At 37.8% G+C, this 19697-nt stretch overlaps 3 protein-coding genes across 5 annotated transcripts; 2 read left to right on the top strand and 1 right to left on the bottom strand.

The window, feature by feature from the left end:
- Positions 1-149: 149 nt before the first annotated feature.
- Positions 150-2696, top strand: LOC129797246 (zinc transporter ZIP3). 2 transcript variants are annotated; one of them, XM_055839623.1, is made up of 3 exons: positions 150-473; positions 540-1799; positions 2092-2696. In XM_055839623.1, exons 2-3 carry the CDS (start codon positions 1110-1112, stop codon positions 2497-2499), a joined length of 1098 nt encoding a protein of 365 aa, XP_055695598.1. In that variant the 5' UTR covers positions 150-473; positions 540-1109; the 3' UTR covers positions 2500-2696. The 2 variants fall into 2 exon arrangements, with proteins under 2 accessions (XP_055695598.1, XP_055695606.1); XM_055839631.1 differs by having other exon boundaries at positions 150-1799; positions 2092-2461; positions 2561-2696.
- A 40-nt stretch (positions 2697-2736) lies between these two features.
- Positions 2737-4686, top strand: LOC129797238 (tubulin polyglutamylase TTLL6-like). The gene is made up of 3 exons (XM_055839610.1): positions 2737-2901; positions 2967-3674; positions 3745-4686. Exons 1-3 carry the CDS (start codon positions 2813-2815, stop codon positions 4589-4591), a joined length of 1644 nt encoding a protein of 547 aa, XP_055695585.1. The 5' UTR covers positions 2737-2812; the 3' UTR covers positions 4592-4686.
- Positions 4687-8291: 3605 nt separating this feature from the next.
- Positions 8292-13970, bottom strand: LOC129797224 (protein pygopus). Of its 2 annotated transcripts, XR_008751312.1 has the most exons (4): positions 13634-13970; positions 11305-13371; positions 9213-9889; positions 8292-8699 (listed from the first exon to the last, which is right to left on the bottom strand). XR_008751312.1 is itself a non-coding variant. In XM_055839600.1 (3 exons), exons 2-3 carry the CDS (start codon positions 13191-13193, stop codon positions 9769-9771), a joined length of 2010 nt encoding a protein of 669 aa, XP_055695575.1. In that variant the 5' UTR covers positions 13194-13371; positions 13634-13970; the 3' UTR covers positions 8722-9768. The 2 variants fall into 2 exon arrangements, 1 of the variants encoding a protein (XP_055695575.1); XM_055839600.1 differs by lacking the exon at positions 8292-8699 and having other exon boundaries at positions 8722-9889.
- Between the last annotated feature and the right edge of the window lie 5727 nt (positions 13971-19697).

Raw genomic sequence — 19697 nt, 5'->3', positions numbered from 1 at the left:
TTCTTCATGCTCACAGTGCCCTCACATGAGTGGTGGTGACTTTTGAAAACACATTTCATTGGAATTTTTTTTCCCGATACACTGTAAAATATACAAACGAGATGGCATGAGAAAAATACATTCCTCTCACTCTGGCATTTTGTGTAGGTGAGTTTTTTTGAGTGTGTGCGTAAAATGTTTGTTTGTGTTGAGGGGGAAAATTTTAAAATATTAATTTTTCCGGGAAAAAATCATTTTTGCGCCTTGGGCCTACGCGGGAAATGCTCCGGGGGGCCCCGGGGAGCTTCAGTAAAAATTTGGGCGCGAAATTCGCCGGATTAAAAAAACCATTTTGTACGGACTTTTTTTGGCGGAAATTTTGAGTGTTTTGAACTGGGGACGCCAAACGACGCGGCGTCGCTTCCTGGTCACAAAGAGGGGAGTTTCGCTGGGAAATTCGGCGGAAAACGCGAGAAAATTGGGAAAAACTAAAAGTATGAGGGAGACAATGTCGCACCGTCTCATTTTCTCTTATACAAAAATGTACCAAAAAATAGCAGTGGTGGCTTTTGGAACTACATTTAGGGCGCCAATTTCAAAAGGTAGACAAAAAAAATTTTGTACAAACTTCAAGTTGCTAAATTCTTTGTTTACAAAATTATCAAGGTTTATTTTTTGTGTAGCAGCAGAGAAAACTTAAAAATTAAAAATTAATTCAATGCAAAGTCGTGTGCCTTATTTAACATGGGAAGATAGTACAAAATACGATAAAATCCGCGTGTTAAACATTGAGTAAGAGGAGTGGTTTTGGATGTTTATTCAATGGATTTGTGTGGTGATCATTTATTTGTTTGTGACAAAATATCTCTCTTATCACGAGAAAAGTGATAAGACAGCAACTCCCAAGAGCATCAGCAAGCTCCCCATCAGTTTCTTACAATAGTTTCTTAACGGCAAAGCAATGTCTCAATAGGATTTCCATGCAGAAAAGAAGACAAAAAGAGAATCACCAACTCTGCATTTTTCGCTAAATCGTGGTGAATCATCAATCAGCATTTTTGCTGCTTTTGTGACGACGATAACGCGCTGTGACCTCCAATTTGCCATTTGGAGAGAGAAAGAGAAGTGATATGGATATTGTGATTGTGAAACCCACAAATCTAGCCATGAGTCCGGATCACACGAAAATTCTCGCAATGTTTGTTTTGGGTGCTGGAAGTTTCTTCATTGGAATGCTCCCAGCGTGGCTGTCGCGGCGCCAACAGCGGAATCATCCTCTTCTCATCTCTGTACTCCTTTGCTTCGGTGCTGGTGTCCTCCTGGCCACATCTCTCGTCCATATGCTACCGGAAGTTAGTGAAAAATTGCCCCGCTACTCACAGATTATCCTCTGTTTGGGTTTCTTCATTGTCTACGCTGTGGATGAACTTGTGCACTTCTTCTGTGGCGAAGCCATTCAGCATAGGCATCAGGATGCCCACAATGGGGGCCCCGAAGCACGGATTGCTGTTCCCAATTATCAAGCAACAGCACCAGCCATTGAACAGAGTTCTGCATTCGCATCAGCTCCCTCAACATCGTGTGAGACACAGAGTTTGCTCCCACGGCACTCTGCAGCGGGGTCTCAAGGAGCACGGGAAGAGGGTAGCCTTCGGGAGTGCCTGCATCGGGATGAGGTGGCTAATTCACGGATATGCCACGTGAGTCACGCACAACCGTGTGAGGAGACCCTTACGGGACACTTGGGGCTACTCTGTGCCCTTTCACTACACTCCCTCCTCGAGGGACTCGCAATTGGGATTCAGGATTCAGCTTCTAAGGTTAAAGTTCTTTCCTTTATATATTGACTGTCTTCTAATTTATTTATTTATTTTCTTTAACATTTTGCACGTTCTCTGTACATACTCTCTTTATCCACAAAAGACACAAAGCTCTTTGATAACATTTTATTATTTATGCATCTTTCACCACATTGTAATTAGCCCATTGTGTGACACACAGAAATTCATCTTGAGGTGGAGAGCGATTCTGTTTGTGCTAGACGCAATATTATGATAAAAAGAAAGAAATGTGCTAAACAATTCAACTAAATTCTGTAATCTTGTCTGTTAGGTAATACTCCTGGTGGGAGCGGTGGCAGCACACAAGTACGTTGTTGGCTTCTGCCTCGGTGTGGAGTTGAATGCCAACTCTCGATCCACCGTACGATCGCATTTCTTTGCCATTCTCATCTTTGCCTTTGGTTCCGTGGCGGGAATTGGCATTGGGATGGCACTTGTGGATCTACAGTCAGCCTGGTCAGTGACAAGTATTCCCATTCTCCAGGGCTTAGCAGCTGGTACCCTCCTCTATGTGACTGTGTGCGAAGTGATGCCACGCGAGAAGGCACGCTGGCACCAGAGACGCAGATCCGCAGGACTGGCGCAATTTCTTGCCGTCATCATTGGCTTCATCATCCTCACAGCTATGACTATGTTTATAAGTGAGTTAGAACCACTCAAAGTTACGGATTTTAGTTAAAAGAAAGAAAAACAATTAAGAATCTCCCTCTATAGTATAAATATTTTTTATGACTTTGCAGCTGAATGAGCGAGAATTTATCCTTCTCTCACAAAAACTTTCTCATGTGTGAGGTTTTTTTTACGTGGCCAAAATGAAAAACACAAAAATATGTTTTGTATGACGATAAAAAAATAAATAAAATCTCAACATAAAAATTATCTTTGGAATTTTAGTAATCATCTGCGTCTGAATTTTGTCTCACGCGTAGAAGAGAATTTTTTTTGAATTAGTTTTATTTTATTAAAAAGCTGCTGAAAAGGAGGAAAAAATCATGGAAAATGTATGGGAAATGGAGAAAATTGATAAATGTTCCAAAGAAGAGATTTCTCAGAGAAATAAAGGGAAAGGATCATCCAGCAGGTGAATAAAAATATTTTATTTTCAGGATATTTTCTCTGATTGATAAAATATGATTTTTTCTGCAGGAAGAAGCAAATAAAGTTTTGTGCTTCTCAGACACGCTATCAATCGGTTATCAGAGTGGCAAAGGATATGGGTTTTAGGCTAGTCAATATGGACGATGCATGGAATATTCTCTGGTCAGATGGTTCTCCGTCGCTGGAATTTATTCGTCAAATGAAATCCTTTCAGCGAATAAATCATTTTCCGGGTATGCAAGAACTCTCCATGAAACGCTGCCTGGCACGGAATCTCAATCGAATGATTCGCTCCTTCCCGGAGGAATATGCCATCTTTCCGCGCACGTGGTGCCTCCCGATGGAGATTAATGAGGCCCAAGAGTACAGTCGAAGTCATCCCTCCACGGTGTTCATCCTGAAGCCCGATCATGGATCACAGGGACGGGGAATTCGACTTTGTAGGAATCTCAGGGTGAGCTCAATGACCCAGGAGAAGGTCATTTGTCAGGAATACGTAAAGACTCCCCTCTTGGTGGATGGATTCAAATTCGACATGAGAGTCTATGTGCTGATCAGTGATATGGATCCACTGAGGATTTATGTCTACAACGAGGGCCTAGCACGTTTTGCAACAAATAAATATCGCCAACCGACGCTCTCCAATAAAGGGGATATTTTTATGCATCTCACAAATTACTCCCTCAACAAGAACAGCCTAACTTTCTGCCTTGACACAGAGAATGGCAGCAAAAGGACCTTTGCTGTTCTCAATAGGTAAAGATCCTTTTTATTTACGGCCAAAAATTCATTGTAATGAAGGATTCTTGGATTTTTTTTCATGAAGAATTCTCCACGAAGATGGGATTAATGTGAAGAAATTGTGGGAAGAAATTGACGATGTGATCCTCAAGACGATCTTTAGTGCCTACACGACACTCCGGCACGTCTACAAGGCAACATTTCACAATCATCGCACACGATCGGGGGCTTTTGAAGTTCTTGGGTTTGATATAATCATCGATAAGAAGCTTAAACCCTTTATCCTGGAAGTCAATCAGAGTCCAAGTTTCCACACTGATCAAGATGTTGATTTGGAAGTAAAATGTTCCCTCATTAGGGACACATTTCGTCTCTTGCTCACCTCAAGACGCAATTGTGGGAATTTCCGTCTCCTCTGGCCGAATCCCCTCAAGAGCAGCTACACGCAGTTCTTAGAACATCCATCATCTCTCTTTGCCACCACCAAGAGCGCACAGATTCGCCAGGAGATGGCACAGAATATGCGTGAGAGGCTCCAGAAAGCACAGAATATCGCAGAAGTGCCCACAAAAGCCCTTCAGCAGCAGCCCTCAAAGGAAGTTCACAATGATTGGGAATCGCTCCATATTGAGGATATCCGTGCCAATGATCACGATCGTACCTATGCGCTGGCCCAGAGGAATACCATGATACGCATAAGTGGCATCCAATATGTTATTCTGCAGAATATGTTTGAGAATGATCTCCTCACGTGGAGTGATCGCGTGAAATTTGAACCAATCATTGAGAGATTGCGCTCAAGTGATGAACCAATGGAATTCACCTTCCTGGACATTGATGGATGCCACCTTAGGCGTATACCTACACTACGGGGTGTACGTAAAAATCGCACCACAATGCTACGAGAGATCTCTCGCACAATTACGGCCTAAATTTCCTTTTTCCTTCTTTTTTTTTGCTAAAGCGAAAAGAAAATTCTCAATGATGAAAAATTGGGATGTTTGCGAATAAAATATTAATAAAATTACACAACAGGTTTATTTATTATTAAATCTATTTTCTCATATCTCATGCTCTCACTTTCTCTCGCACAAAAAAAACATCTTTGTTGATTTTGCATGTAATATAATAACAAAATTTTTCTCCAGAGGTAATTTTTTCACAATTAGCAACAGATGAAAATGTTTGGGATGAAAATTCAAAGAAGAAGGGCCTGTGATGGGGGAGGTTTATATCTCTAAGGGAACGTATTTCTCTCCTTTTATTTGTGATGATTTTGTAAGAAGTTTTTAGAGCCCATTTTTGAGGTAATTTTCCAGAGATTTTTCTAAAGCAACAAAAAGATTTTTTTAAATTTATTTTGTTTAATTAAGTATTTTGTTTTGCTGAAAAATCTCTTTTCCTGCTGTGTGGAAATTTTGTTAAAGAAAAAGACAAAGTGGATGAGATTTTAAAGAATTTTAAATATTTTTAAGAGAAAATTAAAGAAAATAAATATTTGATAGAAAGACCGATGGATGGATATGGCTAAATTCTACTAAATGTTTAATGGTGCTATGCAGGAATCTCATGTCAAGAGAAAATGATCATGACATTTTTTCCTGACATTTTTTGTCATTCCCTCTCACTCCCACTAATGTATTTCTGTATCTTTCGTCTTTCTCTGACGCATGCTTCCGACATTTTCATCATTCTTTTCTGTGCACTCAACATGTTTTTCATTTCGTATTATTTTCTCAGTATTTGGGGATATTTTTCCATGAAAAAGTGAAAATGGGCTTTGCTGAAGTGTTCTCAGTGCCAGGAAAGCCGTGAAAAGTGGAAATTTATGGTCATTTAGCGGCCAAATATGTGAAAATGCGCGAAGTGAAAAATCAAAACATTCTTTCCCTGACCAATTTTTACGGGATACTTTTCTGTATTTTCACGACACAAATCACTTCCTGCAGGTTTTTTGGACCTGCCCACAGGTCATCTGCAACACGGAAGGTCTGTGTGGGGTCAGGGAAATGCTTCCTGGGTGGTGGAATCCCACCTGAACACGGAAAAACTTTGTCCGGGAGTGAATGTTTTGCTGTCGAACTTCACTGTTTTCACTTATTTTGCCGATAAATAACCACGATTTTCCACTTTTCACACTTTCACAGGCACTTAGAACACTTCCACAAGTCGCTTTTCACTTTTCCCGAGCTAAAATATCACAATTTACAGAGAAAATTGCAGAAAACTAAGAAACGTGTTGACTTCGCAAGAGCTTGAAAAAGAATGTCGCAGGAAGATGTTTTTTTCTGACATTCTTTTTCCAGCTCTTGTGAAGTCAACGTGTTTGTTAGTTTTCTGCAATTTTCTCTGTAAATTGTGATATTTTATCTCGGGAAAAGTGAAAAACGGCTTGTGGAAGTGTTCTTAGTGTATCTGAAAGTGTGAAAAGTGGAAAATTGTGGGTATTTATCGGCAAAATAAGTGAAAACAGTGAAGTTCGACAGCAAAACATTCACTCCCGGACAAAGTTTTTCCGTGTTCAGGAGTTTTTTGTACGATCCAGAAGACAATTCATTGATCCCAGGTAGACCTTCCGTATGCAGATGACCTGTAGGAAGGTACAAAAAGCCTGCAGGAAGTGATTTGTGTGGTCAAAATCTAGAAAAGTATCCCGTAAAAATTAATCCGGAAAAGAATGTTTTGATTTTTCACTTCGCACATTTTCACATATTTGGCAGATAAATGACCGTAAATTTCCATTTTTCACTGTTTTCCTGGCACTGTGGGCTCTTTAGCTAAGCATTTTCCACTTTTCTTTGGGGAAAATATCCCCAAATGTTGAGAAAATTCAAGGAAATAAAAACATGTTGTGCGCAAGAAAAAAAGCATAACGTGAAAAAAATGTCGTCACCATGCGTGGGAGAAAGACGAAAGATAGGAAAATACATTAGTGGGAGTGAGAGGGAATGAAAAAAATGTCAGGAAAAAATGTCATGATCATATTTTCTTGACATTCTTTTCCTGCATAGCACCATAAACGATTTTTTGTCAGAGCCTTTTCCTAATCTTCTTGCGTGACACACTTTGCCCCAGTCAGAAGTTTAAAAAGAATCCAGAATTAATGCAAATCCTGTTGACAATTTTCTATTTATTTCTGCAAAAAATAAAATAATGCAAAAAAGTAATTTTTCATTTTAGAATTTAAAAATTCTTTAAATCTGTAAATTAAATTAATACCCAATTCACACTAAGAGTGCACCTAGGCTAAGACAGATGATCGCTTTACTTCGGCTTCTCTCGGTTATTGATCAGCCAATCACAGAACAAAATCAAACTAATTGACTAATATAGAAGCCGAAGGTGATCGATCATTCGATTCTCTTTCAATTCTAAAGCTCAAAATAACTTTTTCAGACTATAAAAGTTTAAAAAAGAGATTGTTTTTTATAAAGTCAAACGTTAGAAAAGAAACTTCAAAAGTTGCTAATTTAAATGCATCATTAGACATTAAATGATTTAGTAATCTTCATTTTCTTCAGTTTTCAAATCTTTCCTAGACATATTTGATTTCTAGCTACATCTCAGTTTTATTTCGCATTTAAACAAGTAAAGTTTACGTACCAGGCTAGGTACATTCTAGTTGTAAATAGAAGAAACGTGCCTAAGAATTAAGGTTCAGAAAAGTAGGCTGAAAGACGTTCAAAGTCAACTAAAGACGTCTTCTTAGTCTTGTACTAATTTGAACGCAATATTTAAAAAAAATAATCGAGCTTTTGAGTCAGCCTTAAAGGGTTAAGGGAAAATATTAAATGAAAATTAGATTCCATTACTCAATGTTTGAAGATTTTTTTATTAAATATCTCAAGATTGTAATTAACGAAGAGGCTGTACTATGAGACCGCAATGTAGAGAACTTTAAAGTTTTCTCTCACTAATCCACTTTGTAATTTTCTGTTTTTTTTGCAAGAAATTTTTACAGCATTTTTACCAATTAAACAATTTTATTGAATTCAGTTATTTTTAAAGAAATTAAACTTTTATTTTATGTAAAGAAAAAATGGGTTCTATTGATCTTTCTATTAGTAATTCACTGGCGCAAATGGAGAGAATGCAAATTATTCAATAATTTTTTTTCTTTTTGTTATCAAAATGATTATTTTTATTGTTTTTTTTTTATAAAATATTGTGATATTTTCCATGTGATCGACTTTTTTTTCTATGTACACACTGTCAAAAAAATCTGAACTCATGCACGCACTTTTTTATCCTCTATCATCACTCTTTTTTTCTCAAATTTAAACTACATAATCAGCAAGTACGTTCATTCTCACGAATCATTTTTTTTACTAATATTTTTTGTGTGTTAGTACGTTTTTTTTATACACTCTCATCGCACATTTAATTTTTATTTATATTTTCAATTTATTAATTACTTTAGTTGTTTTCTTCTCTCACTTTTTTTTCCTTTTTTTTCTTCTCTTTATATATATATAGTTTAATTACTTCATTATAACAGATATATTGCTCGAATTTATATAGCATTTTTTTTCTTTTCTTCTGTCTTTGAAAAAAAAATTAAAGAAGTTTTAAAGAAAAAAAAATATAAACAGTGAGGGTTGGAAATAAGGGAGGGGGTGCTAAAGAACGGAAACAATTGAGAGAATTTTACTTTTTGCTTTAAAATGAATTACAAACAAAAATTCTTTCGATTTCTTGTGCTTTTTTTCTCGCGAAATTCTTAAACCAATTTCTTTTTGTTTGTTTTTTTTTTATATGCCACACACACTTAAGTACAAAATTATATTTGCAATTTATTTATTTATTTTCTACTTTTCTTGTACAATGAAAATAACTTTGAAAATTTTGAAGAAAACACAAAATTTTTGATGTTGTAAGAAAAAAAAAGAAATTGAAACAATTTTATCGATTTTCGCTCATTTTAAGTTATTTAAAAAAAAATAATAATTAAAAAAATATAATAATAATTAAAAAAAAAACATTACACAGAACTAGTGACTTAATAATTTCTGCGTGTTCTACGTTAGAGCCAGTCTTAATCTATGTTGGGGGAATAAATTTAAAAAAAAAAGTATATAATCAGGAGAAAGTAAAAGAATATTTTTTTTTTATAATAATAGTAAAATCTTTTGACATTCCATTTTGTTTTGCTCATATCGTGATAAAATTTGAAACTGTAAAACAGTTTCAATTAAAGATATTTTATAAATGGATAAAACTATAAATAATTAGCAATATAGGTAATTTTTTTCTTGATTTTTTTCTCATTTTTTTTGTTAAATATTTAATATTCGTTTACATTGTAACAAGGCAAATGTTTTTTTTTATCTCTTGTAGTTTCTTTTTATTCTCTTGCGCGCTTCATTTTTTTTAGTTCTTATTTCTCATCAACAAAATAACTTTTGTTGTTCAGTGAATTGATCGTTCATTTTTGAATAATAAATAAAAAATCTAATGCTGAACATTGTTTTTAAGTGTTGAGATTTTTTTTTTAATTGTTATTTTCGCATAAAAACAAATTTATTTATTAATAACTTCTTGTTTTTTTTTTACCTTTTTTGCTGTTCTTTTCATCCCATTTTGCTTCATAATTAATATCGCGCACTCAAATGAAAATCTTTTCTTTCTACTACACAGATTTGCGATATCTTGCATGTTGTCCATCCCCATATTTTCATCTCTCTTGAGCCACTTTCGCACTTCCTTCTATGCGGGGAGACTCTCTCTGCGCACTTTCACACCCACACAACGCATGTCCTTCCGGAACTTTAATTCTCTTTTTTCTTTATTTTCATACGCGTACACAGATCAGTCACCGCATGAACACAGATTGATCTCTTTTTTTTTATTTTATTTATGTTGTTTATATGTTTTTTTTTGTAGTTGTTGCATTTTCATTTTTTTTATATCTACCCTAGAGAAAAAAGATTTTTTTTTCACAATTTTAATCTCTTCATGTTTTAGTACTGAAATGTTTCTCGCCCCCGCAATTTTTTGTCTCTCTCTCTCTCTTTCGCTCAGCTTTGTGTGTGATTATTTTATGTGCTTAAAATGTTTGTAGTGTGTTGTTGTTGTTTTGCTTTTGCAATGCGAGAAAAATCCCCTAAATTCACGGTTTGAACTTTACAAGGGGAATATTCTTGGAAGACAGACACTTGTCACAACTCCACTCGGCATACACTTCCGCATGGATGAATTGAAATGCCGCTTCCGTCAGGCCGCTGCATGTCCTGTTGTGTGGGTGGAAAAAAAAGGAGATATGAGTTTTTTCATCTTTTCTTTTTGTTTTATGAATTTTCTATTAAAATTCTCTTCCTGTCCTTAACAAAAGGTGTTTATCTGACGAATATTTCGGTTATTATGGCGAATTATCATTCGAATATTTACAAAAATTTAAATATTTTAATTCATCATAAACATCCGTCCTTGATAACCGACGACGACAATCCTTAAAAAAATTTAACACGTTTCGGCTATATTTCAGTCCTTTTTTTTGGCTTTAATTAACATATTTTTTACAGCTTTTTGAGACTGAAGACTCTGCCTTTTTAAGGTTGCCCCCCTTTCCCACTCAATAATACTTTTAGGCTTGAATTTAGCACATTTTGAGTTGAATTTGCATACTATACTTTTTGTTTTACTTTGGGTTTTGTCCTTTCCAAACTTGAATTAGTTTAAATTAACTAGAGACAAAAGAAAAAATTAAAAGCCCTTAAATAAAGCTAAGGATGTTTTACAATGTCTCTAACTAGCTGATAGCTGTGGTCAGAGTATCGCAAGAGAAATCTTTCTTTTAATTTGGATATTTGTTTGCTAAATGGATCGAGCCCAGAATCTTAAATTAATTTTTTTTAAGTTTCTGTTTTTCAAAATCTGCCTGTTTAGAACTGAAAAAAATATTTTTATGCTCGAATTTAGCATATTTAGGGATAATTTTACTTTTCAGCTTAAATTTAGTCCTTTTGTGGCTTGAATGGTATTTTTTTAAGCTTCTAATCCTCAATATGTACCACTTTTTTTTAGACTAAAAACCAATATGTGTTGATTTTCTTCGCAAATCATCCGTAATACATTAACGAATAATCCGAATTTTGCGAAGATCACTCATTGGTCCTTAAAGACCATCAAGTTTTTTTTTGCAAAAGAACTTTCTTCATTTTTTTCTTTGCACAAAATGAAAATAAAAAAATGAAAATCGAATAGGCTTTTCTTAGTTGAAAGGTTTAAGAACTTGGAGAACAAAACTGGTAATCGCTGCCAATTCGACTTTTTTTTAAACCGCCATAGATAAAAATCTATCCAATTTATCTTGATAAATTCTACATCTAAGTGTAAGCGACTTCAAATACTAGAATTTCGTCAGAAGAAAATCTAGAAAAACGTTTTCTTTGTAATAGAAAATTAAGCTCAATGTTTGAGGTTAGAAATTCATGTCCTCCAAAAGTTAAAAACAAACTAAATCTTAGTAGGCCAAAAAAACAAAAATGAAAGCAAATTTGAAGTGACGCAATACGTAAATTAGCAGAAAAATATTAGAAAAAGTAAGTTAATTGATACAATTTGTAATGAAAAATTAGGATGAATTGTGAATAATAAAATTAGAACTAGAGGATTCTAAAAAAAAAATAAAGAGAGAGAAACTCACCTGTGAAACCAAAAATTGCATCCGGATTCACACAGGATCGCCTGGTCGTTGTCGTGAACTTCCTTATGGCAGACCCCGCAGGGATAGATGGGGGGTGCATTGGGGTTCTGCGGATTGAACACCATGGGCTGATCGGGCGGATAAACCTTTCCCGCACTCACGGGCATGGGTTTTGGTGTCATGTCTGGAGGTCCTGCAGGCGCCCCCTGGGGTGGTCCGAACATCGCTCCGGGTGGTGGCATTGCCCCACCGGCATTCTGCATATGCGGCGGATGCCCCTGATGTGGAGGACCCCCGTGTGGTTGAGGCGGTCCCGGACGACCCATATGCCCACCGTGCATGTGCCCCCCTGCCGTCATAATGCCATGATTTGCCATTGCAGACATCGCACTGAGGGCCCCCGTAGCACCTGCATGGGGTGGCATTTGCTGTGGTGGCTGCAACTGATGCGGCGGCGCCTGCATCTGATGGGGCGGAGGCATTTGATGCGGTGACACTTGTGGTGGATGGGGTGCTATTTGCTGATGATGTGACACCATTTGCGGTGGCCCAGCACCCCCACCGGGACCCTGACTCGTTGGCGGTTGCTGCGTCTGTGGCGGATGCCCCATGGGTCCTCCCATCTGACCTGGGTGCTGTGGTCCTGGCATCTGCGGTGGCTGAGGTGGTGGCATTTGCTGATTCGGAGGTCCCTGGTGCATTTGTGGCCCACCCGGCTGGCCCTGCATCTGCTGCTGTGCCTGCTGCGGTGACTGCTGTGGCCCCGGAGCAACATGAGGATGCGGATGATGATGCTGATGCATCCCCATGGGATTCATTGCAGGTCCGGGTCCAACGGCATTTGGATGATTCCGATGATTCATGTGATTGTGTGTAGGTGGTCCATGGGGATGCCCACCCGGTGGCTGCCCCATTGGTGCCTGATGATTCCCCATCACGGGTCCACCAGCCTGCCCCATGGGTGGATTTTGATTACCTCCCGTCATGGGTTGCGCTGCCATTGCAGAGAGTTGCTGCATTGGCGGTTGCTGTGGATGCGGTGGCATTGGGCCACCGGTTGAAGTCATAGCCCCATTGGGAACATTCATCGGTCGCTGAGGCCCGTGCATTGTGGGTCCATTGCCCAGGGGGCTATGCATCGGCGGCCCCATCTGCCCATTATTCATGTGTCCACCTCCTGCACCCATTGGGCTACCCATTGCCTGACCCATTGGTGATCCCATTGGCATATTATTCATGGGGCTCCCAATGGGGCCCCCAGCACCACCCATTGGACTTCCCATTGATCGTTGAGCATTGGGACCCATTTGGGATTGCATCTGCATGGGTGACATGCCTCCCATGCCGCCCATTGGGGACATATTGGCTGCCATGGGAGACATTCCACTGGGCTGGGCCATGGGCATTCGCTGTCCTGGACCCATGTGCGGTGGCATTGGCCCCATTGGGCCACCGTGACCTCCTCCCATGGGTCCCATTGGTCCTGGCCCCATGCCCGGTCCCATTGGACCCATCCCCCGCAGCTGAGGGGGCATACCCATGTGCGGATGATGCATGTGGGGATGATGATTCATTGGCCCATGCATCCCCATGTGATGGCTCATTGGGGGCGGCGGATGACTCGTTGGTGGTGGCGTATCATCAAATGGATTCGACGCGACAATTGTGTCTCCATATCCAGTAAGTGGGGGCGGTAGTAGATCCTGCGGCGTTGGCGGTGGTGCCGAATTCATTTGATTGCTGGCCGCATTGGACGTTTTCCGGCGTTTCTTGGGATTGCTGGGCGCCGATACTGGCAATTGTGGCGACTCAGAGGGCGACTTAAAGTCTGCCGGACACATTCCGGGTCCCGGCATCCTATACGGTGCCATTCCCAGATTGTGTGTCATTGTGTCTCACGCACTCTCTCTCTCTCACTCTCTTTCGTGTCTTCTTAACCGTGTTGATCTTTCACACCAAACACTCTTTCTTTCCGGGAAGCAGACTTGGGGAATGGAGGGGGCTTCTCTCTATCTCAGCCGACGCAAAGATGCCTTCTCTGGCGCTTCAGAAGAACTCTGGCTGACCCTGAAAAAGAGTAAAAATCAACATTGTGCTCATCCTCTGTACAGAATGTACCCACAAATACCGCGATAGCGAATTATCTTCGCCGTGGGGGCAAGAGAAGAGAGAAAAAGAGAATTCCCTGACCAACATTTTGACATTTCCTCAAAAGCAAAATGTCACCACTGATTCCCCATCGACATTTCGTCCCGTGGGGCCCTTGGGAATGCCCTCTGCATACACCTGCCACCCTCATGTGCACCCCACCACCCTCACGAGTACTCACCCACTCATTGTTGTGGCAAAATGTGCGAATAATCCATGTATTTTGGAAACTCTCCCTGTGGTGTGTGTTTATGGCACGCGCGAAGTTGTCCGTCTCCAGAAGAGAAGAGGCATATAAGGGACTTTCTGCTCACACCACTCACTCCATCCGGACACACTGGCCACACTATACGAACACTATTTACAAAAAGACGACAATTTACGGCGCTTTTTCTGCAAAAATCACTTCTATTTTGTCAAAAAAAAAATTCTCAGGAGGAACGCGGACTCCCTGACCAAGGGGTTTTTCACTAATACACAGAACAGAATCACAAGAATCACCCATTGATTCTTCACTATGTCTACTTTCCCCTTGCTTGCATGGATTATGTTTTATGTATGTTTCTTCCCTGCTCTATACAAACATTGTAAATATACTGAAATAGACATTTTTCTTTCTCGCACTATCCGTCTCGCTCGCACTACTTTTTCACTTCGGACTTTTTTCATTTTTTCCGCCGAGTTTTCGCGGGAAAATTTGATTTTTTTGAAATTTAAAAAAGTCAGTTCCGGGAAATAAAATTTAAAAAATCCCTAACGGTCTTTCAATTGGGCCCCAAATTCTCCCCCAAAAAGCTCCCCGGGGGACCCAGGTGCTCCAAACATGTCTTTTATGCTTAATAATGTAGAAGAAAACAAGTAAATCATAATAATTTGTAGAAAAGCAATTGGAATTTTCTTATAATGTTCAAAAGAAAAAAAAAGTTAAAATAAAATTTTATTATTTAATAACTTTAATAAATTTTTTGTTCTGAAATTAAAAAATATCTTTTACTTGATTAAGAAGCAAAAAAAGGAAAAAGAACAGTATAAGGAAGAAGAAATAAAATATTTATTTAGCACTATACATGCTTTATATATAAAAGAGCTTTTAGAGAGCTTTCTATTTGACCATTAAAAGAAACCTTTTGACCACAAAGAAGAATATTTTGTCGCGTCGCCACACAACATTTTTGCAAATACGCATTTCATATGGCTTCATTATCAATTGATGAAAAGATATTGTTGTCGTTGAAAGCAGAAGATTTTTTTGTCTGCGGGGAAAAGTATCGCGCATTTCTTTTCAATTAAGGAATCGTTGCCAAATTTAGCAACAAATATGATCTATGTACGTTTCTTTCACGAGAACCACGACGTGATGGTATTTTGGTGGTTGAGTTCTGTGTTGACATCTGACATGAAAACAAGCCACAGTTGGACGACGAAGAAGATGTTCAGTTCAACCCAAAAATATATAGAAGAGAATTCCGTCATCAAATGGCGGCAATTTCATGCCAATTTGCCCATGATGTGCCAAAAATTGTCATCAGTTCAATTTTATATTAAGTGAAGAGAAAGAGAGCAAAATGATGTTCCCGCAGGATACTACAGCATACAATCATTGCTTGGCTCTTTTGTAAGCAAAACAAATCATTTACCACTGAGGAATTTGTACATAATACCAGAATAAACTAGTAAAGTAGAAAATACCTCGTACGGAAATAGAAAATATCGTAGCGCGCGAGCTTACCACTTTCAGTTACACAATAGAAAGCATCCTCCTTCCCCCTTGGGCTTGCGTTGCCGGATCATGATCATCACAAAATCTATTCTGGGGTGCTCTCGCGCGACAATCAAGTGAGTATCACGCAATTTTTTGATTGATATTCTCGCAGTGTGTGGTTGATAATGGCGCCTTCCTTTTTAGCACCACGTGCACGAGAACATGTCCCATCGTCGTCAGACCAATAAAGCAATTATATTCGAGAGAGTCGTTAAAAAGGGGAACAGAGCTGTTTGGCCAAGAATACTATCGCACATCGCGTACATAGGTGTATAGTACCTATCATTTAGATAGGAACTATAGAAACCTCTTCTCTCCAGTTGATGGTGGTGGATGACCTCTTTTTGTCCCAAGGTTCAGAGGAAATCAAGGCTAAGAAAAAAAAAGAGATCATTTTGAAAAAATTTGTCTTTCAATTGGTAAAATTAGGTTTATTAGTGGATCACGATAAATTTAAGAGCTTTTAAAAAGCCATTAAATCAAAAACTTTAATCTTCTTGAAGGATTATTAAACCAAATCAATTTTAAGTTTAAAATCAGAGCGAATTCACAAATTTATTCAGAAGGATGTTCTTTTTTATGAAAAAGAATTATTTATTTAATTAAAAGGCGCTAAATGAATTAAATAGAACATAATTTATGAGAAGAGCGAGCAGAGGTTTATGATAATCAAGATTACTAAATATTTAAACAACTCTTTCATTTGAATTAGGAGCTTTTCTGACGTTTGAAATGTTTTTTTTTTATTTATAATTCTTAGAATGAAAATAACATTTGAAGAATGGAAATTATGAGCCAACGACGTTGTATTTGATACGCAAATTGATTAAGGATTAAATTTGCAAAAATTAATAAAGTCAATTTGGTTTAAAAATAGACACAAAAAGGTGGGAAAAAATGGCAAAAGTCAATCAACATTTTGCTCTTATCACCTTTTGTCGTCAATTAATTAGCATAAACAAACCGCAACTTTCGTCTGATAAAGCTGTTGCAATGGACAAGGCAGGTGGGTGTTATATACATAGGTAGCTATACTAATTGAATTACAGAGTAAACAAAATTTTACAGGTATGTTGCAGTTAATTAGGATGTTTATGTGAAAATAGTATCACATAAATATGTATCTATGCAATTTAGCTGTGTTTCTTTCAGACACAGCTTTTGTGTACCGAGCAAAATCGAAAGTCGTCAGATCGGGCTCAAACTTGGGATGAGCACGAATTAGGGTCCCCACATTCCAAAAAACGTATGCGCCAAAAAATTTTTTTTCCGGCCGGCCGTCCGGCCGTCCGTCCGTCCGGCCGTCCGGCCGGATCATAAACTTAAATTGCTAGAGAACGGTGATAGATAGAGACTTGCGGTAAACGGCAAAGTTTAAATATCGACCTGAAGAAATCCGATTATGAAGTCAAATCCACCCCCCCACCCCCCCGTCCGCCATTTTGAATAACCTCAAAATTTTGTTTTGCCTATATCTCAGCCCCTGTAACAGCTAAAAATCTGAAATTTTTATATGTTGTAGAGGCCATCAAGACCTTTCCAACGATACCTCATTTTCGAAAATCGGTCAAGCCGTTTAGTCAATATGGCCGCCATAATTTTTCATCGAAAATCGACCATAACTCGAAAACGGCTTGACCGATTTTGATCAACCTGGGCTCAAATGAAAGCTCTCAACAAACCCTACAACTCTCTAGAACATACGAAGTTTCAAAAATGACCGCTAGGGGGCCAAAAATTGAAAACAAAATTTTCGATGAGTTTTCGATGAATATCTCGAAAACGCCATTATCGATTTGCTTCATTTTTTGATATGTTGTAGCTGACTATATTATCTAGCTTCATGCCAAAAATGAAGAAAATCTATGTCGCCGTTCTCGAGATATAGCCTTCCAAAGTTAGCATGTCATATCTCGGGTTCTACAAGTCCGATTTTGATCAACTCAAGCGTAAATGAAAGGTTTCGTGAAACCCTACAAATGTCTAGAACATTGCAACTTCGAGAAATGACCGCGAGAGGCGCTAAAGTCAAAATCAAAATTTTCGAAAATTTCGAACTCGAATATTTCGAAAATGCCATTATCGATTTACTTCATATTTTAATATATTATAGTTGAGGTTAAGACCTTTCCAACGATAGCTCAAACTCGAAAATCTATGGATCCGTTCCCGAGATATGGCGTTTTAAAGATTTCTTGGGGGATGACTTTTCAACTTTTTCGGACTTTGCGCGTATTTAAATTAATTCGCGTTCTAGTTTGCTCTCACAAAATTGGTACACTGAAAGAAACACAGCTCTCGTAAGCTTGGTCAGCTTACCAGTACATTTTAAGCTGTGCTTTAATTAGATAATTACACACACACACAATTTATTTGTTTGCGTTGCTTTTATTTATAACATTCAAAGACCATCCGCGTGCATTCCACAATTTTCTTTCATCAAGCTTATTTCTTCTTTTGATTTGAGCTTTGAATTTGATTCGGTATAGAGCAGAAGGCAAAAGCTTTCATTTGAATTAAATAAAAAGAGGCAGAAGTGAATGAAAGTCAAGCTCTCTCGTATAGGGTTTAGTATGCTGAATACTGGGTATCTTTTATCAATAATTTATTTTATTGGTTGTTAAAAGATTCATTTTTCCTATAAAGTGATTTTAGACTTTACCAAAAAGGGTCAAATTAGAGCTTTTTGCTACCTCTTTTGTGAATCTTCCTTTGAAATAGTACGAATAAAAGATGCCCACATATAAGGGCAACTCAACCCTATTAGAATCAATTCAAAAGAAGTGCAAATTATACAGCACAACCAACATCAAAAGAGCTTTATAATCATGACTCTATTCTGCTGTCCAATCCACCCACATTTCATTTCTTGTGAAGAGACGCAATTTCCGAGCAACAAAAATAAGTTTTGCATTTTTTTTGCATAAACTACATTTCTAGAGCTTTTTTGTAACATTTTTTTTTGCTTCATTTTGCAATATTTATTCATACAGAAAATTCACAATACAAAAGAACTTTGACCGTTCTATTTTTCCTCGATGAAAAGCATGAATAAAAGAAAATGCGGGGGTCAGAGAGGTGAAGTTCAACCAAGTATAATTATGTTATCGAGGTTTTTATGAGTTTGTTTGACGCTTATTTATTTTTTGTTATGAATTTATGATTGAGATTGTGAATTCTCATGTAGCATACATAAATCTGGATGACTTTATGACCCTAAAAGTTCCTTCCTAAATTATTATACGGATGTTGTAAATTTTTATGTAGAAGCATAATCTAATTAATAATAGTTTGTGGCCAGACACAGAGAATGAGCTTTCATATTTATATATGTATGTACGAATTTGCTATGGTTATCGATTGTTTGTTCTTTACTTTTCCAATTCCAACCACATTTTGCCTCTTTGTCCACGCCTAGGAATAATAATTAAAGGGGGGCATGTTTTGTTTACCCACCACACTGACCAATATGAGAATGATGTGTTATGCGATGGTGCGAAATCAAGTCAAATAGAGCTTTATGGAGAAGCTCTTTCCCGCAATCCAATTTATCGAAATGAATGAATGGATGACGGAATTATCAGAACACAAATGAGTTGAACATGATTGATATCAACATTTTTCTTTGCAAGAAGAAATGAGCTTAAAGCTGTAATATTTTTCAGGTAAAAGACATAGAAGGAACCCTCTATACATTTTGCTGCAAAACATTAAATAGATAGAAACTCTTTACGCAGCATACATTTTATCATGTGAATTATGCTGTATAATTTTACCTTGCCAGAGAACCCCAAAAATCACCATAATTTTCTCACCAACACGTAAAATAACGTTAATAGATGACCTTCATAAAACCAAACCTTTTTATCACGCGTATTAAAGGTATAAAGTTTATTTTGGATTTTCTGAATGAATTCTCAAACAGAAGCTTAAAAGAAAACATGATTAATATATAGCTCAATTATCCAAAGGTATATAAAGAAGGTGTTTTATGAGCTTAAAGCTCTCAATGAGCTTCCTAGTCATATATAGATAAAAATTCATTAAGCTTAACGGATATTTATTTTGTTATCAATTCACAGAGATATTCGGGGATAAATAAATAAAAATAAAAGTCGAGCTTTAGCATCACTTCCACACCTTCCACATATTCTTATCTTAGATCATACCTTATTGGAAGACAAATAAAATATGTAATCTCAAGGAAGGAGCCTCTCATGTGGGATCGTGCTAGATGAAATTCCGTACGTCACGTGAAATTTATTCATCGCCATTTGGTGAGAGAGCATCTATTTTCTGCCCATATACCAGCCGGGCATTCTGAACTGAGGGAAACAGGGGGTGAGAGAGTTGTGTTGTTAAAGAAAATTCGGCGGCATCTGTGGGTAGGTGGGAAATAGCAAAAATTGTGGGTGCCAATTGAGCGTGCACGACGGACGCCAAAGAATCGTTCATAAATTCTGAACAGAATTAGAATAAAATT

The sequence above is a fragment of the Lutzomyia longipalpis genome, chromosome 1 (assembly GCF_024334085.1).
Source record: "Lutzomyia longipalpis isolate SR_M1_2022 chromosome 1, ASM2433408v1".
In the NCBI taxonomy this organism is placed as follows: domain Eukaryota; kingdom Metazoa; phylum Arthropoda; class Insecta; order Diptera; family Psychodidae; genus Lutzomyia; species Lutzomyia longipalpis.
Note: the sequence above shows the minus strand (reverse complement) of the source record. Positions and strands in the feature narration are given on the sequence as shown.

Bases quoted from the DNA above. Each gene is read 5' to 3' on its own strand.
- LOC129797224 (XM_055839600.1), bottom strand. From the start codon at position 13,193: ATGACACACAATCTGGGAATGGCACCGTATAGGATGCCGGGACCCGGA. The intron at 9,890-11,304 runs GTGAGTTTCTCT...CCCACACAACAG, and splicing joins TGCAATTTTTGGTTTCACAG to GACATGCAGCGGCCTGACGG.
- LOC129797238 (XM_055839610.1), top strand. From the start codon at position 2,813: ATGGAAAATGTATGGGAAATGGAGAAAATTGATAAATGTTCCAAAGAA. The intron at 2,902-2,966 runs GTGAATAAAAAT...TTTTTTCTGCAG, and splicing joins GGGAAAGGATCATCCAGCAG to GAAGAAGCAAATAAAGTTTT. The intron at 3,675-3,744 runs GTAAAGATCCTT...TTTTTCATGAAG, and splicing joins ACCTTTGCTGTTCTCAATAG to AATTCTCCACGAAGATGGGA.
- LOC129797246 (XM_055839623.1), top strand. From the start codon at position 1,110: ATGGATATTGTGATTGTGAAACCCACAAATCTAGCCATGAGTCCGGAT. The intron at 1,800-2,091 runs GTTAAAGTTCTT...CTTGTCTGTTAG, and splicing joins TTCAGGATTCAGCTTCTAAG to GTAATACTCCTGGTGGGAGC.